Source organism: Geotrypetes seraphini, chromosome 18 (assembly GCF_902459505.1).
Source record: "Geotrypetes seraphini chromosome 18, aGeoSer1.1, whole genome shotgun sequence".
NCBI classification, from domain to species: domain Eukaryota; kingdom Metazoa; phylum Chordata; class Amphibia; order Gymnophiona; family Dermophiidae; genus Geotrypetes; species Geotrypetes seraphini.
This window is the reverse complement of record NC_047101.1, coordinates 10,658,778-10,682,751: the sequence shown is the minus strand read 5'-3', so window position 1 is coordinate 10,682,751 and position 23,974 is coordinate 10,658,778. Positions and strand designations below refer to the sequence as shown.

General features: G+C 45.1%; 1 protein-coding gene across 5 annotated transcripts in view; it reads right to left on the bottom strand.

Annotated features, from left to right (window-relative positions):
- JADE2 (jade family PHD finger 2) overlaps positions 1-23,974 on the bottom strand; it is a 164,463-nt gene that overhangs the window by 124,218 nt on the left and 16,271 nt on the right. For 3 of the 5 annotated variants that reach the window (XM_033927173.1, XM_033927172.1, XM_033927171.1), the window contains 2 exons: positions 22,468-22,525; positions 14,314-14,405 (listed from right to left, as the gene is read on the bottom strand). In XM_033927173.1, the coding sequence (XP_033783064.1) occupies positions 14,314-14,405; positions 22,468-22,525 (150 nt within the window). Of the gene's footprint in view, positions 1-14,313; positions 14,406-22,467; positions 22,526-23,974 lie in introns of those variants that run through there. The other 2 variants (XM_033927174.1, XM_033927175.1) reach the window with 1 other exon arrangement.

Genomic DNA, 23,974 nt, shown 5'->3' with positions numbered 1-23,974 from the left:
AGATGACGGCAGATAAGGGCTACAGCCCATCAAGTCTGCCCACACCATTGACCCACCCTTATAAATCTACTGGCCCCCTTAACTCTACTGACCTGCTCTATTAAGTCAATATCCTAGCGACCCTATTCATTGGTATGACCCTCGCAGTGATCCCACATAGGTATCCCATTTATTCTTGAAGTCTGGGACACTGTGGGCCTCGATCACCTGTACTGGAAGCTTGTTCCAATGCTCTATCACTCGTTCCGTGAAGAAGTACTTCCTGACGTCTCCACGAAACTTCCCTCCCCTGAGTTTGAGCGGATGTCCTCTTGTATTCGAGGGTCCTTTGAGAGGTCCTTTGAGAGGTTGTGGTAAAAGCGGATAGCGTAGCTGGTTTTAAGAAAGGTTTGGACAAATTCCTGGAAGAAAAGTCCATAGTCTGTTATTAAGACAAATGGGGAAGCCTCTGCTTGCCCTGGATTGGTAGCATGGAATGTTGCTACTCTTTGGGGATTCCGCATGGAACGTTGCTATTATTTAGGGTTCCAGAATCTTGCTTACTCTTTGAGAATCTGGAATGTTGCTACTCTTTGGGTTTTGGTTAAGTACTAGGGACCTGGATTGGCCGCCTTGAGAACAGGTTACCAGGCTTGATGGACCTTTGGTCTGACCCAATAAGGTTATTCTTGCCCTCAAAGATCCTTACGCTCCTCCCAGGAGTTATTGTTTTCTTTGCCTGGCCTTAGTCAAGTCAAACTCGCTTCAACAAGAACTCAAGCATTTTCATGTGCTGGTCCAGCCTTGTGGAATTCTGCGTTTGACAAATTCTTCGATGGCATGTCCCGAGTGACTTTTCGGAAGTCACTGAAGACAGCACTGTTTCAGCAATTTTATGGTACTAAAGATCCTGAGAAAGAAATTGTGGACCGCTAAAGGGGGTTTTGTTCTGATGATTTGTCACTGCTGCATTATGCTGATGTAACTGTAATACCCTGTTTCCCCGATGGTAAGACACTGTCTTATTTTTTTTGGAAGGCCAAAATATGCTCTAGGGCTTATTTTCGGGGGGCTGTCTTATTTGACGGCTGAAGAATCGGTCGGCCGAAAAATCGTACCGTGTATGGCCAGCTTTATCCATCATACCATATATTGTACCATTTAATGTCCCCAATGTTCTCCATCAGGGAAACACAGTAAAGAGATTATTCTGTGGTGCAGCATCAGAGGGGACTTGACAATGTGAAACCATTGTTTATATACCGTATACCAGGGATGCCCAACGCGTCGATCGCGATCGACCAGTAGCTCAGGAAGGCAAGTCGAGTCGATCACACTCGTGTTGCCGTCCTGATCTACGGGCCGATCAGCCTTCCTCTCCAGTGTTCTCCCTAGGGCCTTTTAGCTGGGCGGTCCGCCCAGCTGTCATCTGCCGCTGCTGAACATTAAACCCCCCCCCCAAAAAAAAAAACGGCTTGGAGATTTCAGCCCCTAGCGAACTTATGCTCCGGGCTCTAACGTGTGCGTGCAGGCTTCTCTTCTCTTCCCTCCGAAACCGGAAGTTATGTCCGGGGAGGGGGGGGGGGGAGAAGGGAAGCCTGCACGCACATGTTGAGAGCCCTGAAGCAAGCGTTCGCTACGGGCTAATGCGGGAGACAGGTTAGTGAAGCATTTGTTCTTGTTCCTGTCGGGTCCTGCCTACTTTCTGTTTCCGCGAAGGCAGGACCCGGCAGCATTTCCCCCAATAGGTTGATCACGATCTTGGGCTGATCAGCCTTCCTCTTCCCGTCGGCAGAATTGACGTCGGGGAGAGGAATGCTGGTTGGCCGAAGCAGGGAGAGCTTGGGGCCTGTTATTGGTGGCGTTTGGGTCCTGGTCCCCGATAGTAATGGCAGTGGCAGTGGCTTGGGGGAGGGCAGGGAGAAAGAAAGAAAAAGGGCAGGCAGGGAGACAGAAGGAAAGAAGATAAACAGAAAAAAATGAAAAGGAGGCAGAGAGAAAGAAAGGGCAGGGAAGAGGAAGGAAAAGTTGGGGGGAAGGAATGAGGTCTGGAGGAGAAGAAGCATACAGGCTAAAAGAAGGGAAGAAAGATTGTATGCACAGTCAGAAGAAGAATGCAACCAGAGACTCATGACACCAGACAAGGTAGGGAAAATGATTTTATTTTAAATTTAGTGATCAAAATGTGTCTGAATTTATATCTCCTGTCTATATTTTACACTAAGGTCCCCTTTTACTAAACCGCAATAGAGGTTTTTAGCGCAGGGAGCCTATGAGTGTCGAGAGCAGTGCTGGGCATTCAGCGCAGCTCCCTGCGCTAAAAACTGCTATCGTGGTTTAGTAAAAAGGGAGGGGGTATATTTGTCTATTTTTGTATGGTTGTTACTGAGGTGATAGTGCTTAGAGTCATCTGCTTTGACCTCTTTGAAAAACCCTGGAATAGGAATGATGATTAACATTTTCTATGCATACAGTGTGCTTTGTGTGTTTTTTTAATTTTATTGTTGGTAGATCATTTTGACTTGGTCATTTAAAAAGTAGCTCGCAAGCCCAAAAAGTGTGGGCACCCCTGCCGTATACAGTAAGTGGTATTGCTCACAGCAAAAGAAACCTGTCTGCGTGTCTCACTTTTGGATGTTCTGGCCGTGAACAAACTCCTGCAGTCTCCGTTAGGGAGGGATGAGGGAAGCTGCCTGTGTTTCCTTGCGCGGAGTCACGTGCGCGCGCTGCAGTCCTGTCACTTCCTCCTCTTCACTTCATGACGAGGCGCGGCACGCAGCCATGGAGGCAAATACGGTAGACGGAGGGACCACACGGAGTCACCCACCGTACCACCCGATTCGGGTAAGCGCAGATATCGGTGGGTGGCTTATTTGCGGGGGGGGGGGGGTGCCTTATTTTACATTTTTTTCTAAAAAGGGGGGGCTGTCTTATTTGATGGCCCTGCCTTATCATCGGGGAAACAGGGTATGATGTATGAAGACGTACTTTGCATATGTATATTTTTTTTCTACACCACTTAATACTTATGTCAATAGTGGTAAATCAAAAAAATAAATCCATTCCTATCTTTATGGAGTGCTGAATATCACACTTAACCGCATAAGAACTTAAGAATAGCCTTACTGGGTCAGACTAATGGTCCATCAAGCCCAGTAGCCCGTTCTCATGATGGCCAATCCAGGTCATTAGTACCTGGTCAAAACCCAAAAAGTAGCAACATTCCATGCTACCAATCCCGGGCAAGAAGTGGCGTTCCCCATGTCTTTCTCAATAACAGACTATGGACTTTTCCTCCAGGAACTTGTCCAAACGTTTCTTAAAACTGCTACGCTATCCGCTCTTACCACAACCTCTGGCAATGTGTTCCGGAGCTTAACTATTCTCCAAATGAAAAACAATTTCCTCCTATTGGTTTTAAAAGTATTTCCCTGTAACTTCGTCGAGTGTCCCCCAAGTCTTTGTAATTTTTGACGGGAGTGAAAAATCGATCCACTCAGGATTTTGTAGACTTCGATTATATCTCCCCCTCAGCCGTCTCTTTTTAGTCTTCCTCATACGAGAGATAGTCTTCCGCATAAACCCAGATACCCAATGCCAGTGGCCAGACGATGAATATCTACCAGCAGCTTAAAAAAAAAAATGCTCATCACTGCCAGCTTAATATCTACCTCTTCATTTTCAGCCTATCACATGACTTGCAAGAATTTGTCTTCAATATTTGTGTAATGTAACTGTCCAAGGCCTTCAGCAGGTCCGTTTTCCCTTCAAATGTTTTAGCTGGGCATCTGAACAGCATTAATTCAGTCTCTCCTGCATTTGTTGTGAATTATATCCTTTCCACTGAATTACCACTTGTTTCCAACACAGTAGAGCCAGCAAATGATGAACAAATAAATAAACAGACGGATCCAACCATAACTGCGTCCTTTTCGCTCACGGCATTGAACAATCTCTTTCCAAACCCTCTTCTGGAACGAACGGTGTTAATCTGAGCAGCCAACGACGGAACTTGTGCCCCATGAAAATGAAACTCACCGCTCCGTAACCTTGAGCTGTCATTCTCAACCACCAGGGCTGCAAAGCTTTCATTTCTACCGTGCGATGATTCACATTACCACTTAAGTGCCCCGGGGCCTGATTTACGAAGGCTTTTTCTGCCTTCTGTGGCTCTGTATGAAAAAAAGCTTACTATGTCAGAACCCTCTGTCTACTGCCACCAGTCGCATCGCTTAAGATCATTACAGGTGACAGCATCATGTCGCTTTTCAGGCTGGATCTCCCACAACACAGCTGGAACCTTTTATGCACGATCAAAAAATAGCTCCCTCTCCATTAGGCCAAAGGTGGCCTCTCCCAATCAAGTGCTTTAATGGTATAAATTGCCTGGAAACGATTTATATTGCCTGGATCCCAATTAAGGGGGCCTTTTACTAAGGCGCGCTAGTGCGTCAGCGCACGCTAAATGCTAACGCCTCCACAGGATATAATGGAAGTGTTAGCACGCATTAGCATGGTGTCAGGTCAAAAGCGCGCCGGGACAAAGGCGCGCGCAGACAATTAAGCGCAGCGCGGAGGCGCGCGCCGCAGAAAATTACTGTTTTTAGGGCTCCGACTGGGGGGGGCGTACCCCCCCACTTTACTTAATAGAGATCCCGCCGCGTTGTGGGGGCGTTGTGGGGGTTTGGGGGGTTGTAACCCCCCCATTTTACTGAAAACTTAACTTTTTCCCTGTTTTTAGGGAAAAAGTTAAGTTTACAGTAAAATGTGGAGGGTTACAACCCCCCAAACCCCCCACAACGCCGGCGCGATCTCTATTAAGTAAACTGGGGGGGCTCCCCAACAAAACCCCCGTCGGAGCCCCTAAAAACTGTAATTTTCTTTGGCGCGCGCCTCCGTCTTGCGCTCAGTTGTCGGCACGCGCCTTTGTCTTTCGCGGGGTTGTCTATGAACCCCTTTTACTAAGGCGCGCTAGTGCGTCAGCGCACGCTAAACGCTAACGCCTCCACAGGATATAATGGAAGCGTTAGCACGCATTAGCAGTTTAGCGTGCACTAATTTTGGTTCATAGTCTTAAGCGCGCGAGACAAACGAGCGCCGACAATTCAGCGCAAGACTTCAGCGCGCCGAAGGAAAACCTTCTTTTAAAGGGCTCCGACGGGGGGTGTTGGTGGGGAACACCCCCCCACACACACACACACTTTGCTTAATAGGGATCGCACTGGCATTGGGGGGGGGTTTGGGGGGTTGTAACCCCACATTATACTGGAAACTTAACTTTTTCCCTATTTTTTAGGGAAAAAGTTAAGTTTTCAGTATAATGTGGGGGGGTTACACCCTTACTAACTCAAAACTTTCATCTGTACTAGGCGTGCTGGTTGATACCACCTGGCAGGTTACTTTAGTTGCCTTGTTTTTTGGACTATTTTTTTGCATCTATATAATAAAACCGTAGGCGGCGCATGCGCAGTCTTATCAGCGTGCTTCCATGATCCGTATGTCCGTGGCCGCCAAGACTGCAGCATGCCCCGCGCTTACTACGGCCCCACGCGCAGCTCAGTTCGGCACGGCGGTTTCCCCAGATAGGGGAAGCCGAAAAACTCAATCCTGCCTCATGGTCCTGCCGCCGCTCACGAATTCCTCCCCCCCCCCAATCCTCCTGCAACAGCCGCTACCGATCCTGTTCAAAGCGGCCTGCTGAGGTTCGCGGCCGCTGTAACGAACCTCGCAGGCCGCTCTCCACATGGTAGCACGTTCCCTCTGACGCGATTGCGTCAGAGGGAACATGCTACCGAGTTGGAGAGCGGCCTGCGAGGTTCGTTACAGCGGCCGCGAACCTCAGCAGGCCGCTTTGAACAGGAGCGGTTGCGGGAGGAGGAGGGGGGGGAGTTTTAACAGGAGGAGTCGCCGAAAAAAACCTTCAGCCGCAGCAGGCCAGCACACGGGAAGGGAAGGGGGAGGAGCCGAACGGAGCAGGGCAGCTCAAGGTAAGAAGGGAATGGGGGGTGGGGGAAATGTTTTTACTACTCAGCAGGGACCTGGAGGGGAAAGGAAAACCGCTGCTGCTTCTGCAAAGGAAAGTGGTGGTAGGGGAGAGAAGTGAATGGGGGGTGGGTGGGGGAAAATGCTGCTACTACTTCACAGGGATCTGGAGGGGAAGGGAAATATCACAGCTGCTTCTGCAAAATAAAGTGGGGGGGGAGAGAAGGGAATGGGGGGTGGGGGAAAATGCTGCTACTGCTTCAGCAAGGACCTGGAGGGAAAGAGAAATACCGCTGCTGCTTCTGCAAAGGAAAGTGGGGGGGGAGAGAAGGTAATGGGGGGGGGGGGGGGGGGAAATGCTGCTACTACTTCACAGGGATCTGGAGGGGAAGGGAAATAGCACTGCTGCTTCTGCAAAGGAAAGTGGGGGGGGAGAGAAGGGAATGGGGGGTGGGTGGGGGGAAATGCTGCTACTACTTCACAGGGATCTGGAGGGGAAGGGAAATAGCACTGCTGCTTCTGCAAAGGAAAGTGGGGGGGGGGAGACACAGAAAGAAATACAGACAGACAAAGGAGGCTAGGGAGAGAGACAGACAGAAATAAAGACAGACAGGGGACCAGAGAGACACAGAAATAAAGACAGACAGGCAAAGGGTGCCAGGGAGAGAGAGAAAAAAATTGCAGGAGGGAGAAAGACAGAAAGAAAGGAAGAAAGAAACAGGAGCAGGGAGAGAGACATAAAGAAAGAAAGACAGACAGCCATATATTCTAGCACCCGTTAATGTAACGGGCTTAAACACTAGTTTACATATAAAACAGCTTTTGTAGGAGTGGAGTTTTTTTGGCCAGATGAAGCCCAACTGAGGCCTTTTCCTCCACTTCTTTTCTTTCTCTTTTCCCTTTTTCTTGTGGGAGTGCGAATGCTGCTGGGTGTAAGTTTAAGGCCTTGTAGTGTTGCTGGGGGGGGGGGGGGGTGTATCGTTTGTCCATGTAGGGCTTTGTTTTGAGTTAGTAAGGGATATATTCTGGCCCTAATCCTCGAATATTAATTTTTTGGAGGGGATTTACGCCCCCCCACACCCCCAACACGGCAGTGCGAGGCAGCGCAATCCCTATTAAAAGAAGGTTTTCCTGCAGCGCTCTGAAATGTCGGCGCTCATTTGTCAGCTCGCGTGCTTTTATCCCGTCACCCTAATTTTTGGCATGCCTTAGTAAAAGGACCCCTGAGTGTTCACCAAACACAAGAGAATAGAAAACAAAATGTTCAATCAAACCACTTATACTTCTATTTTACATAGAGAAAAACAGGTACAAACCCCTAAAAAGCCAAAAGAATCCATAAAGGGGAAGAGGATAGTGATAGAGGAGTGTACTTCCGTCCGCCTGACCAGTTATATGAGTGTATTTCCATCCACCTATCAGAAATTAGGAAGGCTAACACACTAGGGACCCCTTTTACAAAGCTGCAATAGCGTTTTTTTGCACACGCAGAATTTTGGCACGCGTTAAACCTGCGCTACGCAGCTAGAACTAATGCCAGCTCAATGCTGGAGTTAGCGTCTAGTGCGCGCGCCAAAATCCCTATCGCAACTTTGTAAAAGGAGCCCTAGGTAACACAATAATAGGCGATTTCAACTGCCCCCGATATTGACTGGGATAAATGTAACATCAGGGCATGCTAGGGAGATAAAATTCTTTGATGAAATCAAGGACTGATTTACAGAGCAGCCGGTTCAGGAACTGACAAGAGGCGAAGCAATTCTAGAATTAATTCTTAGTGGAGCTCATGAATTGGTGAGGGAGGTAATGGTGCTGGGGCCACTTGATAATAGTGACCATAACATGATCAGACTTGATATAATCCCTGGAATAAAGTTCACACAGGAAATCCAATCCAATAGCATTTAACTTTAAAAAAAAGGAGACTATGATAACGTGAGGAGAATGGAAAAAAAAAAAAAAGCAACTTTAGAGAAGCAGCTGCAAAGGTCAAAAATTAACATCAGGCATGGATGTTATTCAAAAATGCCATCCAGGAAGCCCAGACTAGATATATTCCATGTATTAAAAAAGGAGGAAAGAAGACCAAACGGCAGCTGGCGTGGTTAACGAGTGAGGTGAAGGAAGCTATTAGAGCTAAAAGAGGATCCTTCAGAAAGTGGAAGAAGGATCCAACTGAAAAGAATTGTAAACAGCACAAGGAATGTCAAGTCAAATGCAAGACGCTAATATGGAAGGCGAAGAGAAGAATGAAAAGAAGAATGTGCTGGAAGCAAAAACACACAGTAAAAACTTTTTTTTAGGTATATTAAAAGCAAGAAGCCAGGAAAAGAATCAGTTGGACCGCTAGAAGGCTGAGGGATAAAAGGGGCTTTCAGGGTAGACAAGGCGATAGCGGAGAGATTAAAATGAATTATTTGCTTCTGTCTTCATCAAAGAAAACGTGGGGGAGTTACCAGTGCCAAAAATGGTATTCCAATTCTGACGAACCATAGAAACTCAAACAAATCTCTGTTAATACTGGAAGATGTAATGGGTCAATTTGACAACTGAACAGTAGCAAATCGCCTGGACCAAATGGTATATATCCCAGAGTGCTGAAAGAATTGAAAAATGAACTTGCAAAGCTATTGTTAGTAATTTGTTAATTTTTCTTTAAAATCGAGCACAGTACCACAAGACTGGAGGGTAGTTAACATGACGCTGATTTTTAAAAAGGGTTCCAAAAGTGATCCGGGAAATTATAGACCAGCGAGTCTGACGTTGGTACTGGGCAAAATTGTAGAGACTATACAAAGAAAAACATGACAGAAGATATAGATAGAAAGAAAAAAACAGGTGAAAACAAAACCACAAATACAAATACAAAGAACCAAAATTATATATTCTGATCTGGACAATTCCATTTGGTTCTTTGTAGAAGATAGAGATAAGCATGGATTCATGAGAGAAAGTCAACGTAGGTTTAGTCAAGGGAATTCTTGCCTCACCAATCTACTAAATTTATTTGAAGGGGTGAATGAACATGTGGATAAAAGTGAGCCAGTTGATGTGGTGTGTTCATATTTTTAAAAGGCATTTGACAAAGTACCTCATGAAAGACCTCCAAGGAAATTAAAAAATCAAGGGATAGGAGGTAATGTCCTATTATGGATTAAGAATTGGCTGAAAGACAGAACAGAGAGTGGGTTTAAATGGTCAATATTCTCAATGGAGAAGGGTAAATAGTGGGGTTCCCCAGGGATCTGTGCTGGGACCACTGCTTTTTAACATATTTATCAATGATCTAGAGAATGGGAATAACTAGTGAGATAATTGCATTTGTTGATGACACAAAGTTGTTAAATCGCAAGAGGATTGTGAAAAATTGCAAGAGGACATAAGAACATAAGAAATGCCTGCATCGGATCAGACATGGGGGTCCATCCAGTCAGGTGGACCGCACACGCGGAGGCTCAGGCAGGCATACCTGGGCGAATACCTTAATCATTTGTATCCCTCAATGTGTCCCACAAGAAGATGTGCGTCCAATTTTACCTTAAATCCTAAAATGGTGGTTTCCTCCACCACATCTTCTGGGAGAGAGTTCCAAGCGTGCACCACCCGCTGTGCGAAGCAGAACTTTCTGACATTTGTCATGGCCGTGACCCCTCTCAGCTTCAGTCCATGACCTCTTGTCTGAGTCACATTTGACAAAGTGAAGAACGTTGTTTCTTGCTCTCCATCCTTTCCCCTTATCGGTGAGTGAGCTTGCTCCATTTTGTCGATTCCTTTTAGCAATTTAAAAGTCTCTATCAGATCCCCTCTCAGTCTTCTCTTCTCAAGGGTGAATAATCCCAGTTTTCTGAGGCGATCTTTGTAGCTCAAGTTCTCCATACCTTTTACTAGTTTCGTCGCTCGCCTCTGCACCCTCTCCAACAGTGTTATATTCTTCTTCAGGTACGGAGACCAGTGTTGGACACAGTATTCCAAGTGTGGTCTGACCATTGCTCTATAAAGTGGCATCATGACCTCTTTTGATCTACTCGTGATTCCCTTCTTTATCATGCCCAACATCCTGTTAGCTTTCTTTGCCGCCGCCGCACACTGAGCCGGACCTTGTGAGACTGGGCGTCAAAATGGCAGACGACGTTTAACGTGAGCAAGTGCAAAGCGATGCATGTGGGAAAGAGAAACCCGAACCATGGCTACGTGAGGCAGGGTTCCACGTTAGGTATCACTGCCCAGGAATAGGATCTGGGTGTCATCGTTGAGGATACGTTGAAACCCTCAGCTCAATGCGCAGCGGTGGCTAAGAAAGCAAATAGAATGTTAGGAATGCTCAGGAAAGGAACGGAAAACAAAGATGAAAATGTTATAATGCCCTTCTATCGCTCTGTGGTACGACTGCACTACAAATACTGTGTGCAATTCTGGTCGCCATATTTAAAAAAAAAAAAAAAAAAAAAGATATAGCGGAATTAGAAAAGGTACAGAGAAGGGTGATGAAAATGATAAAAGGGATGGGACAACTTCTCTATTAGGAAAGGCCAAAGCGGCTAGGTCTCTTCAGCTTGGAGAAGAGATGGCTCGGAGGTAATATGATAGAGGTCTATAAAATACTGGAGTGGCGTGGAAAAGGTAGATGTGAATCACTTATTTACTTTTCCTAAAAATACTAGGACTAGGGGGCAGTAAATTTAAAACAAACCAGAGGAAATACTTCTTCACACGTGTAATTAAACTCTGGAGTTCACTGCCGGAGAATGGCGGTGAAATCACTTAGTTTAGCAGGGTTTAAAAAAGGTTTGGATTATTTCCTAAAAGAGAAGCCCATAAGCCATTATTGAGATAGCTTGGGGAAATCCACTGCTTATTCCTAAAATAAGCAGCCTAAAATCTGTTTCACTACTTGGGATCTTGCGATGTGAGTGGCACCTGGGTTGGCCACTGTCCTAGTATGGCAATTCTTAGGTTCTTAAAAGAGATGAACCCTTTTATCCCATGTATGAGACACCAGATTTTTTTTTTTTTTTTATCTGTGAGAAGAAAGAAGCCTCAACCCCCATCTCTAACCTACAGATAGCACAAAATTTGGGGTGGAACACCTCACATGCATAAAAAACCTTCTTATAATATAAAAATAAATGGTGTTATCTGTGAAATGCAATTAATGTAATGTAATGTAATTTATTTCTTATATACCGCTAATCCGTTAGGTTCTAAGCGGTTTACAGAAAATATACTTTAGGGTGCATTAAAATTATAAGTAAGATAGGTACTTAGAAATTCCCTTATTGTCCCGAAGGCTCACAATCTAACTAAAGTACCTGGATAATAATAAAGAAGTGAAAAATGGAGATAGAGGAAAAGATAAGAAAATAAACATTCTGACAAGACTACATAGATCTAAAGGACTTTGGAAGGTTGAAGAGAGGAGAGATAAGAATAGATGCAGAAGGGAGGAACCGTTGAACAATAGAATTCTGGGGAAATTTAAATGATAAAAATAAAACAAAACAAGTGGCAAAACAATGAATGAGATTAAAATAATTCATAAACTGGAAAGAAAAATGAAAAATAAAATCAAAACATTGTCTTCAATCCACGGTTTCAGCGTCTGTGATGGAGTGGAGCAAGTAAGTTTTTGGAGGAGCGATGATATTCCCAGAAAAAGGGCTTCTTCAGGGGAGAGATTAGGTTGATAGTCCCGATATAACAGAGATCATCTATACAGATAAGCACTATGACATTTTAGTTCTCCGTTATATTGGGTACAGTAGGTATTTTCCAAAATTTGATTATATTGTCATTGGTGGACAGTAGAGTTGGAGGGCTGGGGGGGGGGTGATATATGGGCAAGGGATGGTTAGAAACATAAAAACCAAGTGGCCCATCCAGTCTGCCCACCCACAGTAACTATTATCTCTTCCTCTCTCTAAGAGATCCCACGTGCCTATCTCAGGCTTTCTTGAAATCAGACACAGTCTGTCTCCACCACCTCTTCCGGGAGACTGTTCCATGCATCTACCACCCTTTCCGTAACAAACTATTGCTTCAGATTACTCCTGAGCCTGTCACCTCTTAACTTCATCCTCTGCCCTCTCATTCCAGAGCTTCCTTTCAAATGCGCATTTACACCACATAGGTATTTGAACGTCTCTTATCATATTTCCCCTCTCCCTATTGGCTAAGGCTCTTAACATTTGCATCTCCTCTTCCTATAGGCTAAGGCTCTGTGCACCTGCATTGTGAGGTCATAGAGCTGCCCATCCGCAGTAACCATTATCTCTTTCTCTCTCTAAGAGATCCCACGTGCCTATCTCAGGCTTTCTTGAAATCAGACACAGTCTGTCTCCACCACCTCTTCCGGGAGACTGTGCCACGCATTTACCACCCTTTCTGTAAAAAAGTATTTCCTTAGATTACTCCCGAGCCTCTCACCTCTCAACTTCATCCTATGCCCTCTCATTCCAGAGCTTCCTTTCAAATGAAAGAGACGCGACTCATGCGCATTTAAGCCACGTAGGTATTTAAACATCATAAGAACATAAGAATTGCTACTGCTGGGACAGACTAGTGGTCCGTCGTGCCCAGCAGTCCGCTTCCGTGGCGGCCCTTAGGTCAAAGACCAGTGCCCTAACAGACTAACCTTACCTGCGAACATTCTGGTCTCTATCATATATTTATCTCCGTCATTTATCTGTTTTGTTTTTCATTGTAAAGCAATTAATACAAATGCATTGATACAAAAAAAATGTGGTTATGTTGATAACCAGATATGCAATATACACAACTGGGTAAATTTCAAAAAAAGGAGATTTGTTCCCAAATGACCATAAACAGGCAAAAAACTAGTAAAGGAACAAGCTACTTTAAATACCTTTTTAAACGAGAGTGGCGCTCAGAATCCAAGATGGAGTAAAAAACTTCAAATTGGGGTGCAAACCCCTAAAATGCGTTTTTTATAGAATCAATCATTGCACCATTTTGAGTGAAAAGGTAATAGAAAGTGCTTATTGAAAAACACTCTTGCTTTAAATGTCCAATAAATGTCCAATAAAGTGAAAATGTTCCAACTATTATATAAGTCCAACTACATGAGTTCAAATCAGAACTTATCTTAATCTTATATAATAGTTGGAACATTTTCACTTTATTGGACATTTATTGGACATTTAAAGCAAGAGTGTTTTTCAATAAGCACTTTCTATTACCTTTTCACTCAAAATGGTGCAATGATTGATTCTATAAAAAACGCATTTTAGGGGTTTGCACCCCAATTTGAAGTTTTTTACTCCATCTTGGATTCTGAGCGCCACTCTCGTTTAAAAAGGTATTTAAAGTAGCTTGTTCCTTTACTAGTTTTTTGCCTGATAACCAGATATGTACATTTCTGGGGTAGGGTCTCTTGTCTAGCTGTGTGCATGCTGAAGACCAGCCACCCACTTGGTTACCTCCAACTGTCTGAGGGGTGAAATGGTAGGGTACAGTCTCAATAGGGAAGATCTCTGGCCAGTTCTCTTCAACTGAACCTGGGAATCCCATGTAGCAAAGTGATTATAATGGAAAAATAGCGTGAAGAGAGAAACAAGAATAATAAACAGATTCCCAAAAAATAAAAGTCCACTATTTGAAAGATGGCCAGACACATATTTATGAATATTATCCTCCTGCTATTTTCCTTCCATCACTTACAGGTGAAAAAATGTGCTGAATTTTGACAAAGATGAGTCAGAATTATTATTACTTTTTTTTTTTTTTTAAATAAAAGGGAATTCCTATTTCCCCATCTTATCCGCCCTCAAAAAGGTCTCTCTGTGCTTTCAGTTAAAAACATAAAATTAAGAACCAGACAAATGGGAAGAGAGTCTTATTTCTGTGGTGGCATACAGGGAAGGGAAAGGTTTATAACTGAACCAGAAACCTTCTTTTTCCATCCAAGCTTTGGATACTATTGTCCTGAGCAGAGTTTTAGAGCTGGAGATAATTTATAGTGTGTGGACCACAAGAGGAAAAAGATTTTAGTGCAAGGCAGCAGCGGTGGTGAGGTTAGGACATGCCAGCGAAAAGCACAGGGACTGGCTGCGAGATCAATTTCCAAGCCCAAATCCTATTCAAAGCTCCAACTGTATCACATACAGGGTAGCAGGGAGCTAAAATTATAACCATCAGTACGTAAGCCAGATCTCGTAATGTGGTATATTACTCATGTCAACATAGGACAGAGCTGCTAAACTCATCAAAATAGCACAGCCTGTGTACATTCGCACTTTGCAGGCCGATCCTTTTGTTGTCCAGGCTACATAACAGACACAGAGGCCTGATGAAGATGCCCCACTGAGGATAGGAAACATTAAAAATCCCACCAACCTCTGAGGGCTTTTTCTCTTTCTCCCTTTTCCAGGTGGTTTTGGTACATGTTGTTGGCATCTTGGAACATCTCGACCAGGAGGTGGTGTGACCTTAAAACAAGGAGGGAAAAAAAGGCTTATCAGAACCTCTCTTTATACCGAGTGAAAATTTTGCTCAGTTTGATTTATGTAACTCTTTGGCGCTTGGAGTGCAAACTCCTTGATAGGACAAATACAGTACACTGGAGCCTGTAAGAGAGTTAGCTTCATTTCTTCTGTTTAGAAGGCAACTAAAAAAGCATATTTGTTCCAGCAAAGTTTGCTCCAAATTTAATTGATCTTTAATTATAATTTTATTTGATCATTTTCAAAAGATGTTTGATGATTACTGTTTTAGTAGGTTTTAAATGTTATGAATGTTTGTTGTAACCTGCTTCGATTTTATAGACTAGGCGGGATTGGAATCTGTTAAATAAAAAAAACAACATTTATACAGCCCACTGAGCGAAACAGATCTCTGCCACAAAGTTGAATAACTAAAGTTTCAGTCTGGCGAAATATTTGCAGTGTTCGCCTATGTTATTTTCCTCCCTAAAGCCCACAGTATCTTGACCATGGGGGCAAGATTGTAGACATTTGAAAAACACACACGGCTTACAGAATGCCATCTTGAGATCCCGCTGAGTGGGATAATCGCATCCCTGTCTCCCGAGCTCAAAGCAGCCCAAATCAACGGAATTGTTCGGCACTTGATCACACATTCCTCTGTCACATCTGAAAGGCCCTGTACGCTGAAGCCGGACAATCTCCTGTCGTTCACACACAGGCACAATGGGGTCCCCCCTCTACCAAAATCTACAATGGCAGCTTTTATTCCAGGGCACATTAATATGCAGGAGGCAGACGCCGACTTACACAGGTTTTTGAAAATTACCAGGCCGCTTTGCCATCTCTTCCCAACGAAGAACAGTCCACCGGCAGCTCTGTACGCGACTGAGTGAAATGAGCTGCACCTCAGATCAAGCAAACAGGGAAAACGAGAGCCCCGGGTTAAGGTTTGGACTTATGTACTTGGGGGAACTGCATGAAACCCAGTTCTGCGACTTCTCAGACTCCAGGACAGCAGGGGTGTTCTTACTCCAGGCCCTCCTTTCCAGGCAGCCAGCAGGGAAGAGGAGGGGAGGAGGTCAGCCTGGAGCAGAGCAAGGAGCAGTCACTTTGCTTCCTAACGCAGCCTCTCTTCTCCTGTTGCTCCTGTCAGTGGCCCATTCACCCCTCCATCAGCTCCACAGTTTCTCTTGCTTTTACTCTACAAATTGAGCCCTGGGAAATCTCAAGGTACCGTATTTGCCGGCGTATAGGACGCACTTTTTCCCCCCCTCAAAATACGCTTAAAATATGGGGTGCGTCTTATGTGCCGGTAATCAAAATTATGAGCTGAAATTTCAGTCAGTCTAAAACGTCTGGTTTATATTAATATACCGTCACGTCGTTTCTGCTCTCTCTCTTGGACGCTGCAAGGTCTCACACGTACGCACTGAACATGCGCGTCACGTCGTTTCTGCTCTCTCTCTTGGACGCCACAAAGTCTCACAAGTACGCACTGTACACGCGCGTCACGTCGTTTCTGCTCTCTCTCTCTTGGACGCCACAAGGTCTCACAAGTACACACTGAACACGCGCGTCACGTCGTTTCTGCTCTCTCTCTCTCTCTTGGACGCCGCAAGGTCTCACAAGTACGCACTGAACACGCGCGTCACGTCATTTCTGCTCTCTCTCTCTCTTGGACGCCGCAAGGTCTCACACGTACGCACTGAACATGCGCGTCACGTCGTTTCTGCTCTCTCGCTCTATCTCGGACGCCACAAGGTCTCACAAGTACGCACTGCACACGCACGTCACGTCGTTTCTGCTCTCTCTCTTGGACGCCGCAAGGTCTCACAAGTACGCACTGAACACGCGCGTCACGTTGTTTCTGCTCTCTCAGACACCGCAAGGTCTCACAAGTACGCACTGAACACGCGCGTCACGTTGTTTCTGCTCTCTCGGACACCACAAAGTCTCACAAGTACGCACTGTACACGTGCGTCACGTCATTTCTGCTCTCTCTCTATCTCGGACGCCACAAAGTCTCACAAGTACGCACTGTACACGCGCGTCACATTGTTTCTGCTCTCTCGGACGCCACAAGGCACCCTTATTCTGTAATTCCCTTGCATCCACTATATAATTTCTTCAAGAAATCCCTTAATAAAGCTTAATACCATGATAAAGCTTAACCCCCCTCTTACCATCCCCTCCCTAACCCCAGATCCTACTTTTCCCTCTCTTGGAAACCTCTGATCTAACGTTGTAACCCTTCTTCCATAACTCTTTTTGTAATCCGCTTTGAACCGAAAGATAATGGCGGAATAGAAATCTGTAATGTAATGTAATGTAATATATAAGCATCCCCTGCATCTACTGTGTAATCATCCCCTAAATGGCAACTTCATGGCAATATCCAGCTATCTTATACTGTAAATTGTAACTTCCTGGAAATGTCCAGCTACCTTACACTGTAATCCGCTTAGAACTGCAAGGTACAGGCGGAATAGAAGTCACTAATGTAATGTAATGTAATCGTGGGCGAGTTTTCTATGTAGGTGCCTAAATTGGACATAGGTGCTGGCAAAAAATAGACGAACCTAAGGTTTTGACACCTACCAGCGTCTAAGTCAAGATTGACTCTGGACTTGTGCATCAAATCCAGTTTAGAATACTAGCGCAACTCGGATGTTATGGAATTACTTGCTTAGTGCCCAGATTTTTGCCAACTAACTTTAAGCAACTTGTATAGAATTTACCCCATAATAGATACAAATGTTTAACAAAAGTACCGTATTTTCACTTATATACCGCGCACCCGTGTAAAACGCGCACACGGGTATAGCGCGTGGGAAACTGTAATTTATGTAAATAAATTTTTATATACCGCACACACCCCTATACCGCGCATGCCGCCCCGACTCTCGCGTCGCTGCCCGACTCTCCTTTCGCCCGCCCCGACTCTCCTCTGGCCAGCCCGACTCTCCTTTAGCCCTGACGTCAGAGAAAGGGCGGGACCGCCGGAAGAGGAAGCAGCGTAGACGCAGGGCTAAGAGAAGGAGCAGGACCGCCAGCAGAGGAAGCAGCAGGACGACGGTAGGCAGCTTCTACATGAAGGGGGGGGGAGGCTGTGGGGGTGCGAGCGGTCCTTCGGGGTGGGGGTGCGGGTGCGTGTTCGAGCGCAAGCGGTACTTCGGGGTGGGGGTGCGAGCGGTCCTGCGGGGTGAATCGGACGTCAGGGGGGGAACTATGTAAAAAAAAGGGATAACGCGCTCATGAATATAACGCGCATGGTTATACTCGGTTTGTAAAATCGTGTATAACGCGTGCGTTATATGCGTGAAAATGCGGTAAGTCACAAACATGGCTTGCAACTATTTATCTTGTAATAAATCCTTATCAATAAATTCTCCTTTAAATAACTAAAACTTGATAAGAGCACGTGCTTCCTTTTTCTCCTGGCAAAGCTGTGGAAAAGGTCAGAATGTTCTATACAGCTACACTGCCAGAGAGGTGTTTGTCAGCCATCAGGATTATCTCCTGCTATACAAATATCAAAGTCCATTAGAGATAAGAACCGTGCTGTTACATGCAATCCGTGAAAAAAAAAAGTGAACCATTCAACAAATAAGAACATACGAACTTAAGAGTTGCCATACTGGGACAGACCAAAGCCCAGTATCCTGTTTCCAACAGTGGCTATTTCAGGTCCCAAGTACCTGGCAGAAACCCGAAGAGGGCAACATTCCAAAGCTGCGATTGTGACATCACAACGCCTCATTCCACCAATGCCTAAGAGCCAAATTCATCAGTGATGTCACAATGGCCTGATTGTCCTAAACTTGGCTCACCTAAGAGTTAATACTAAAGAATGTGATCGTCAACAATCATTAATGGCAGTAACCTTCAATACAGACTAATCAAACTACAAACACCACTATTGTTTTCTTGGGCCGTCAAGTGGTTTGTGTATAGCAGACTTAACCCCAAATCTTCTGGTTTACTCCCATCATCATCTGGGAGAATAGTATAGACACAAATGCGAAACAGCACCATAGATTACTGTGCACAGTTCCCTTCTTTGTTTTGTTTCTTTGCCTTCCACGATTCGGGAAGGAGGGACCTCCCGTTTTCTCCAAAGAAGCAGCCTCCAGATCCCAGGAAAACACGCAGAGGAAGGGAACCGTGTGAATGCTTGGATGAGGGTCTGGTCTTACAGCAGCATTGTTCTATCGCTTAGGACCCCAGAAGGAGGTTGTTTAGACAACCGAAACACGGCCCGTGTCGGGTCTATGTCATAAATTAGTTTTGCACCCTCTTTTAATAAAGGTGTCGTCAAGATCATCAGTTCCACTTTTTTTTTTTTTGTCTCCTGCCTGGTTGTGTTCTGTGGAAAGTCTCTGGTGGACTTTTTTTTTTTTTTTGCTTTCCCCATGCCAGCATTTACACCAGGCATAAGTCTGGTGCTCAAAGTTAGGGCGTGATTTTTATGTGCGCACCCTTTACAGAATCATGCTTAGCGCCAATCTTTCCGACAACCATTTTTGAGCGTGATTTAATCCAGCCCTTTATACGCACTTTTTTTTTATCGGCAGACAAAGTTCATTTCAAACAATAGCCCGACCCTACTTGACACCTGAACTCTGGTGTACAGAGAAGTGCTGGTTTCTAGTGAGCCAGCGTCAAGCCACAGGTGAATGAGGCTTTTGCATGTGCACGTGAAATAGGACGATATATTCAGCTCCACACCTTGTTTATCCCAAATACACTTAATATTGAAAATTTAACATCTTCCTCCACACGATGTTGAATCTTAAAAGTGCATCTTAAGGCCTAAAACTCCCACTTTCTCCTTCTCTTCTCAAAATATGTAACTTTTCCCCTCCTTTCCCTTTTTCCCCTCACATTCAAGTCTGTCCAGTTAATGTCTTTGATGTTCACTTTCATCATCTTTAAATATCTATTATTTTTCCTTCTTTTTAAATATTTTATTGTTAATCGGCCAGATACCTGTTGATGGTCGGTATATTAAAAGTTAATAAACTTGAAACTAGCTGTCTCTGGAAATCCCCTTAGTTGACAGGAAGCGAAATGGTCAATAGGGGTGGGACATTTCTCACCCCTCAATTCCCCTTCCCTTAGCACAACATCCATTTCCTCCTCCTCCTCTATCAGCAGCGTTATTCTCTCTCAACTGTGCAAAGAAAATTGCCCCCTCCAGCCCTCCCCCCTGTATAGAAGAGTTGCTTGAACCCCACCTAGCTGCTACATAGCACTTCAGGGGCAGCAGGGTCTCACCTCTGCCCTGCCTCTAAACAGAAAGTCCTCTGACATAAGCCCTCATTCCACAGGAGCAGCTCAAGAGAAAAGTGTAGCCTAGTTATTGAGGGGAGGGGGCTATGTGGGAAGCCAGAGGGTGCTATGTAAGAGACAGGGTGCAACAGCACCTAGGGCTCTTTGTGAGGACAGGAAATTCATTTGTTTCCTTTCGGGAGAGTTATAGCTGGCGGTATATAAAAATAAAGTTATTATTATTATTATTATTATCAAGTAAACGAGGGGATTTTACAGAAGGAGGCAATGTGGCTGTACTATCACATAGATCTGCTGGAGGAAGATGTTTGCATCTACATACTAAATTAAATGCATAAAATTATATTTACCGTATTTTTCGCTCTATAAGACACACCCACTTAGAGAGGAGGAAAACCCAGGAAAAAAAAATTCCCACCGCCCTGCCCTGTACCCCTTCTGGTGGTCTAGTGGTAGGCCGGAACAGGGTCTTATATAGGGAAAAATCCGTAGGCAGTGTAGGCACCCCCCCCCCCCATAGGCAGCAAGATCTGACTGCAGCCAATTATGGAGCGGCGCCGGACCAAGCAGGAACACGGGCAGCACATGCCTGCCTTCTGCGCCGCTCTGCCCGAACTGAAGAGCCATCCGGCAAGAGAGACAGGCAGGAGCGCGGAAAGGGGACTTTTAAAAAAAGGTATGGGGGGCTGCCTATAGGGGGGGTATTCGCTCCAAAAGATGAACCCTTATTTCCACCCCCTTTTTAGGGGTGGAAAAAGTGCGTCTTATGGAGCGAAAAATATGGCATTATGGTTTGTTTGATTTTTTACAAACCACCCTTCTTAAAAAAAAACCAACAAAAAAAAAAAACCCTCAGAGCAGATCAAAGCACAGTCAGAACCCCAGAATAAAAGAAAGTGATGCCTGTAACCTGAATGCAGCCTAAAGGGTAGGTCTACAAAAGTGTGCTAGTACATGGGCGTAACGCATGCTGATGCGGGACTTTCTCCAGCGTTAAACCTACTTCTAGCGCGCCCAGGAAATACGGTAATTTATAGTATTTCTCTTGCAGAAGCTTCGGCGCAAGTGTGCAATTCTGGAGGCCACACTACCGAAAAGATGTGCTGAGAGTAGAGTGGGTGCAACGGATGGCCACCAGGATGGTCTCGGGGCTCAAGGATCTATCGTACGAGGAAAGGCTGAAAAATTTGCGGCCGGACTCACTCGAGGAACGTAGGGAGAGAGGAGACATGATCGAGACGTTTAAGTATATTACCGGCCGTATCGAGATGGAAGAAGAGATTCTCTTTCTCAAAGGACCCTCAGCCGCAAGAGGGCATCCGCTCAAACTCAGGGGCGGGAAATTTCATGGCGACACCAGGAAATATTTCTTCACCGAGAGAGTGGTTGATCCTTGGAACAAGCTCCCGGTGCAGGTGATCGAGGCAAACAGCGTGCAAGAATTTAAGAGCAAATGGGGTGCCCATGTGGAATCCCTTAGAGCAGGGGTGTCCAATGTTGGTCCTCGAGGGCCGCAATCCAGTCGGGTTTTCAGGATTTCCCCAATGAATATGCATGAGATCTATTAGCATACAATGAAAGCAGTGCATGCAAATAGACCTCATGTATATTCATTGTGGAAATCCTGAAAATCCGACTGGACTGCGGCCCTCGAGGACCAACATTGGACACCCCTGCCTTAGAGGGTTAAGCCAAGGGAACCTGTCACCAGGAGTGGAATCCCTAGGATAGTAGACTTGGGGGTGGGCCAGTAGAGTGGGCAGACCTGATGGGCTATGGCCCTTATCTGCCGTCATCTTCTATGTTTCTATGTTTCTATGTATCCTGGAAAAAAAAAAAACCTGACAAGAGAACACTTTGGCCCCCTATTTAAGAGGCATTAAGAGCTCCCGTGTCATTTGGCGCCAACCAGTTATCGCGCAGTAATCAGGACTCTTTGCCCCTGACACACCCCCTCCAGATAATACAAAAAGATTAATATATAAATACCGTGTTATTTACTTAATATGTAAATACAGGTTACTTACTGCAAAATTCTTTAGCGCGCTTTTGTGGTAAGCATTTTTATGTGCGCTAAGCACACAACAGGACTTAACGCCCTCTAGTAGACAAAACTCCCTCAGTGTGCATGTTAACGATATTTATTGTTCGTGCATTCTTATGGATCCGCGTGGAAAATCTTTCGACACAAATGGCGTTGTTTCAGGGAGCTTTTCGTATCATGAAGCCTATCCTCAAGAGGGTTAAGGTCTTTCTGCGAATACTAAAAGCCCTTGATCCTGCCACAAGTGTTCCCCTTTACTACTCAAGTACTGGCTGTTTTGCTCAGCCTGAAATCGCCTGTTTTTAACCGCGACAACAGAAAATAATCACAATAATTCACTCTTCGGCATAAAACCCATTACTTAAACTGCATGTAAATTAGTAAGTGTCACATCCCGGGCTCTCCTAATTGATTTAAAACTAGTGTAATCTCAATATCATTTTTAGAGAGAAACATGCACTCCGACCCCCATTATCTGGCTCTTCTGAGATGCCCTCATATCAGATAAGAGAGGCAGCCATAGCTGTTCTGTACAGGTGACTCCCTATGAACTTGTAGGCGCACAGACTTCCTGAGAATTGATCCCTGTAAAGCATCTTTTTGTTCACGGCCCCTCCAGTGCAGGCAGCCTTCCTGACTCTTGAAAAAACTAATTATTCAATTGCTTTTCGCGGTGGGAGGTAAACTGCTCAGTTATCTTGTTCCAAGCTTTCGAAAGAAGGGTCTTACTGTCATTGGTGTCTGACTCATCACTGCTGATTGAGTGTTTTCTCAGTGTCTCCTCCATCTGTAAGAAAAGAAATTCGGCATCATACTTGTTGTTCAGGAAAGTCATTACACTCCCAAACCTCTGGTATCCCCTCCTCCCCCCCCCCCCCCATCACATCAATCTAACCGCACCACCAATTACTGGGGCCTAATGATAGAGACAGGGGAACGGAAAATGTGAATTAAGAACCAACTTTGTGCTTTTCTCATCAATGTGTGCGAACAACCAGGTCAGTCTCCCTTCACTACTTCACAGCGTCTCTGCCTCTACTGTCCTTGGAGACGCACCCCCCCCCCCTCTACATTCCTCATTTTCTTCGATCCACTCAAACGATCCAGCTGAGTTGTTAAAGAAAGGAAAAAAATATAGGTCGGACGCAAATACCAGGGCCAATATTCTGCAGAAGAAAAGTGGATAGGAAAGCTCCTATCTGGATATCTTCCGCTGTCTGGTGATCCCTGGATTTTCAGCGACGCATAACTGGACAGTGCTCTTAGCAAAAATCTGGGCCAGACTGCCGGGACAATATCTGGTTAGTGCCAGGAACCCCCAGAACAGAGTCAGAGGGGAGCCAGGAATGGCTGATATTAAGGGGTGGCACCCGAGTAACGTCTTTATTTATTCCGTTTTCCAGATCGTTCTCCTGAAGGAGCTCAGAACGGTTTACATGAATTTATTCAGGTTACAAGGGCTTGCCCAAATTGTACTTGACGCCCCCTCCTACCTTGACTTCAGAAAAAAACTCAAAACTCACTTATTCCACGAACAGAACCCCTAACACACCCTCACCTCCTTAATACCCCTCAATCCACCTGAACCTCCACCGTCCCCTCTTATTGTGCCCACCAAACCAATTTAACTGTCAACGACCGGTTTTTCCTGTAAATAAACTTTTTTTACCTTACTATTGTACACTTATAGTATTGTAATTCCAATGCTTTTTTTTCACTGTTTGTAATCTTAATTAATTGCTGTGAACCGCCTAGAACTCTCTGGGAATGGCGGTATACAAAAATAAAGTTATTATTATTAAAAAAATAAAGTTATTATTCTTAAGTTAACCAGGTAGCTATCAGAGTACAGTCACTGAATTTCAGGGTACGCTGTCAAGAGTGCGCAGGACATTGGCGTGCCAACAATCCTGCCCCAACAGTTGCGCTCAGGAGAAATGCGCGCCACCCTATTACCTTCCGTTCGGGGCAAAATTGTAAGTAGATTGGAGGGTGTATGCGGCAATGGTGCGCGTCAGCATTCCCATTATTGTAGTGGTGGTGGGGGGGGGAGTTCCCCACATACATCCCCTCGAGCGGAAAACAGAAAGTTGAGTTTGCGTGAGTTCTAAATGTAGTGGGGGGGGGTTCCCCTCACACACACCCTCAACGAGAGCGGGAGTGTAATGGGCAGGTTCCCCCAACCCCCACCTTGGGCGGTGCACATTTCTCCTGCGCGCAACTGTCAGGGCGGGAT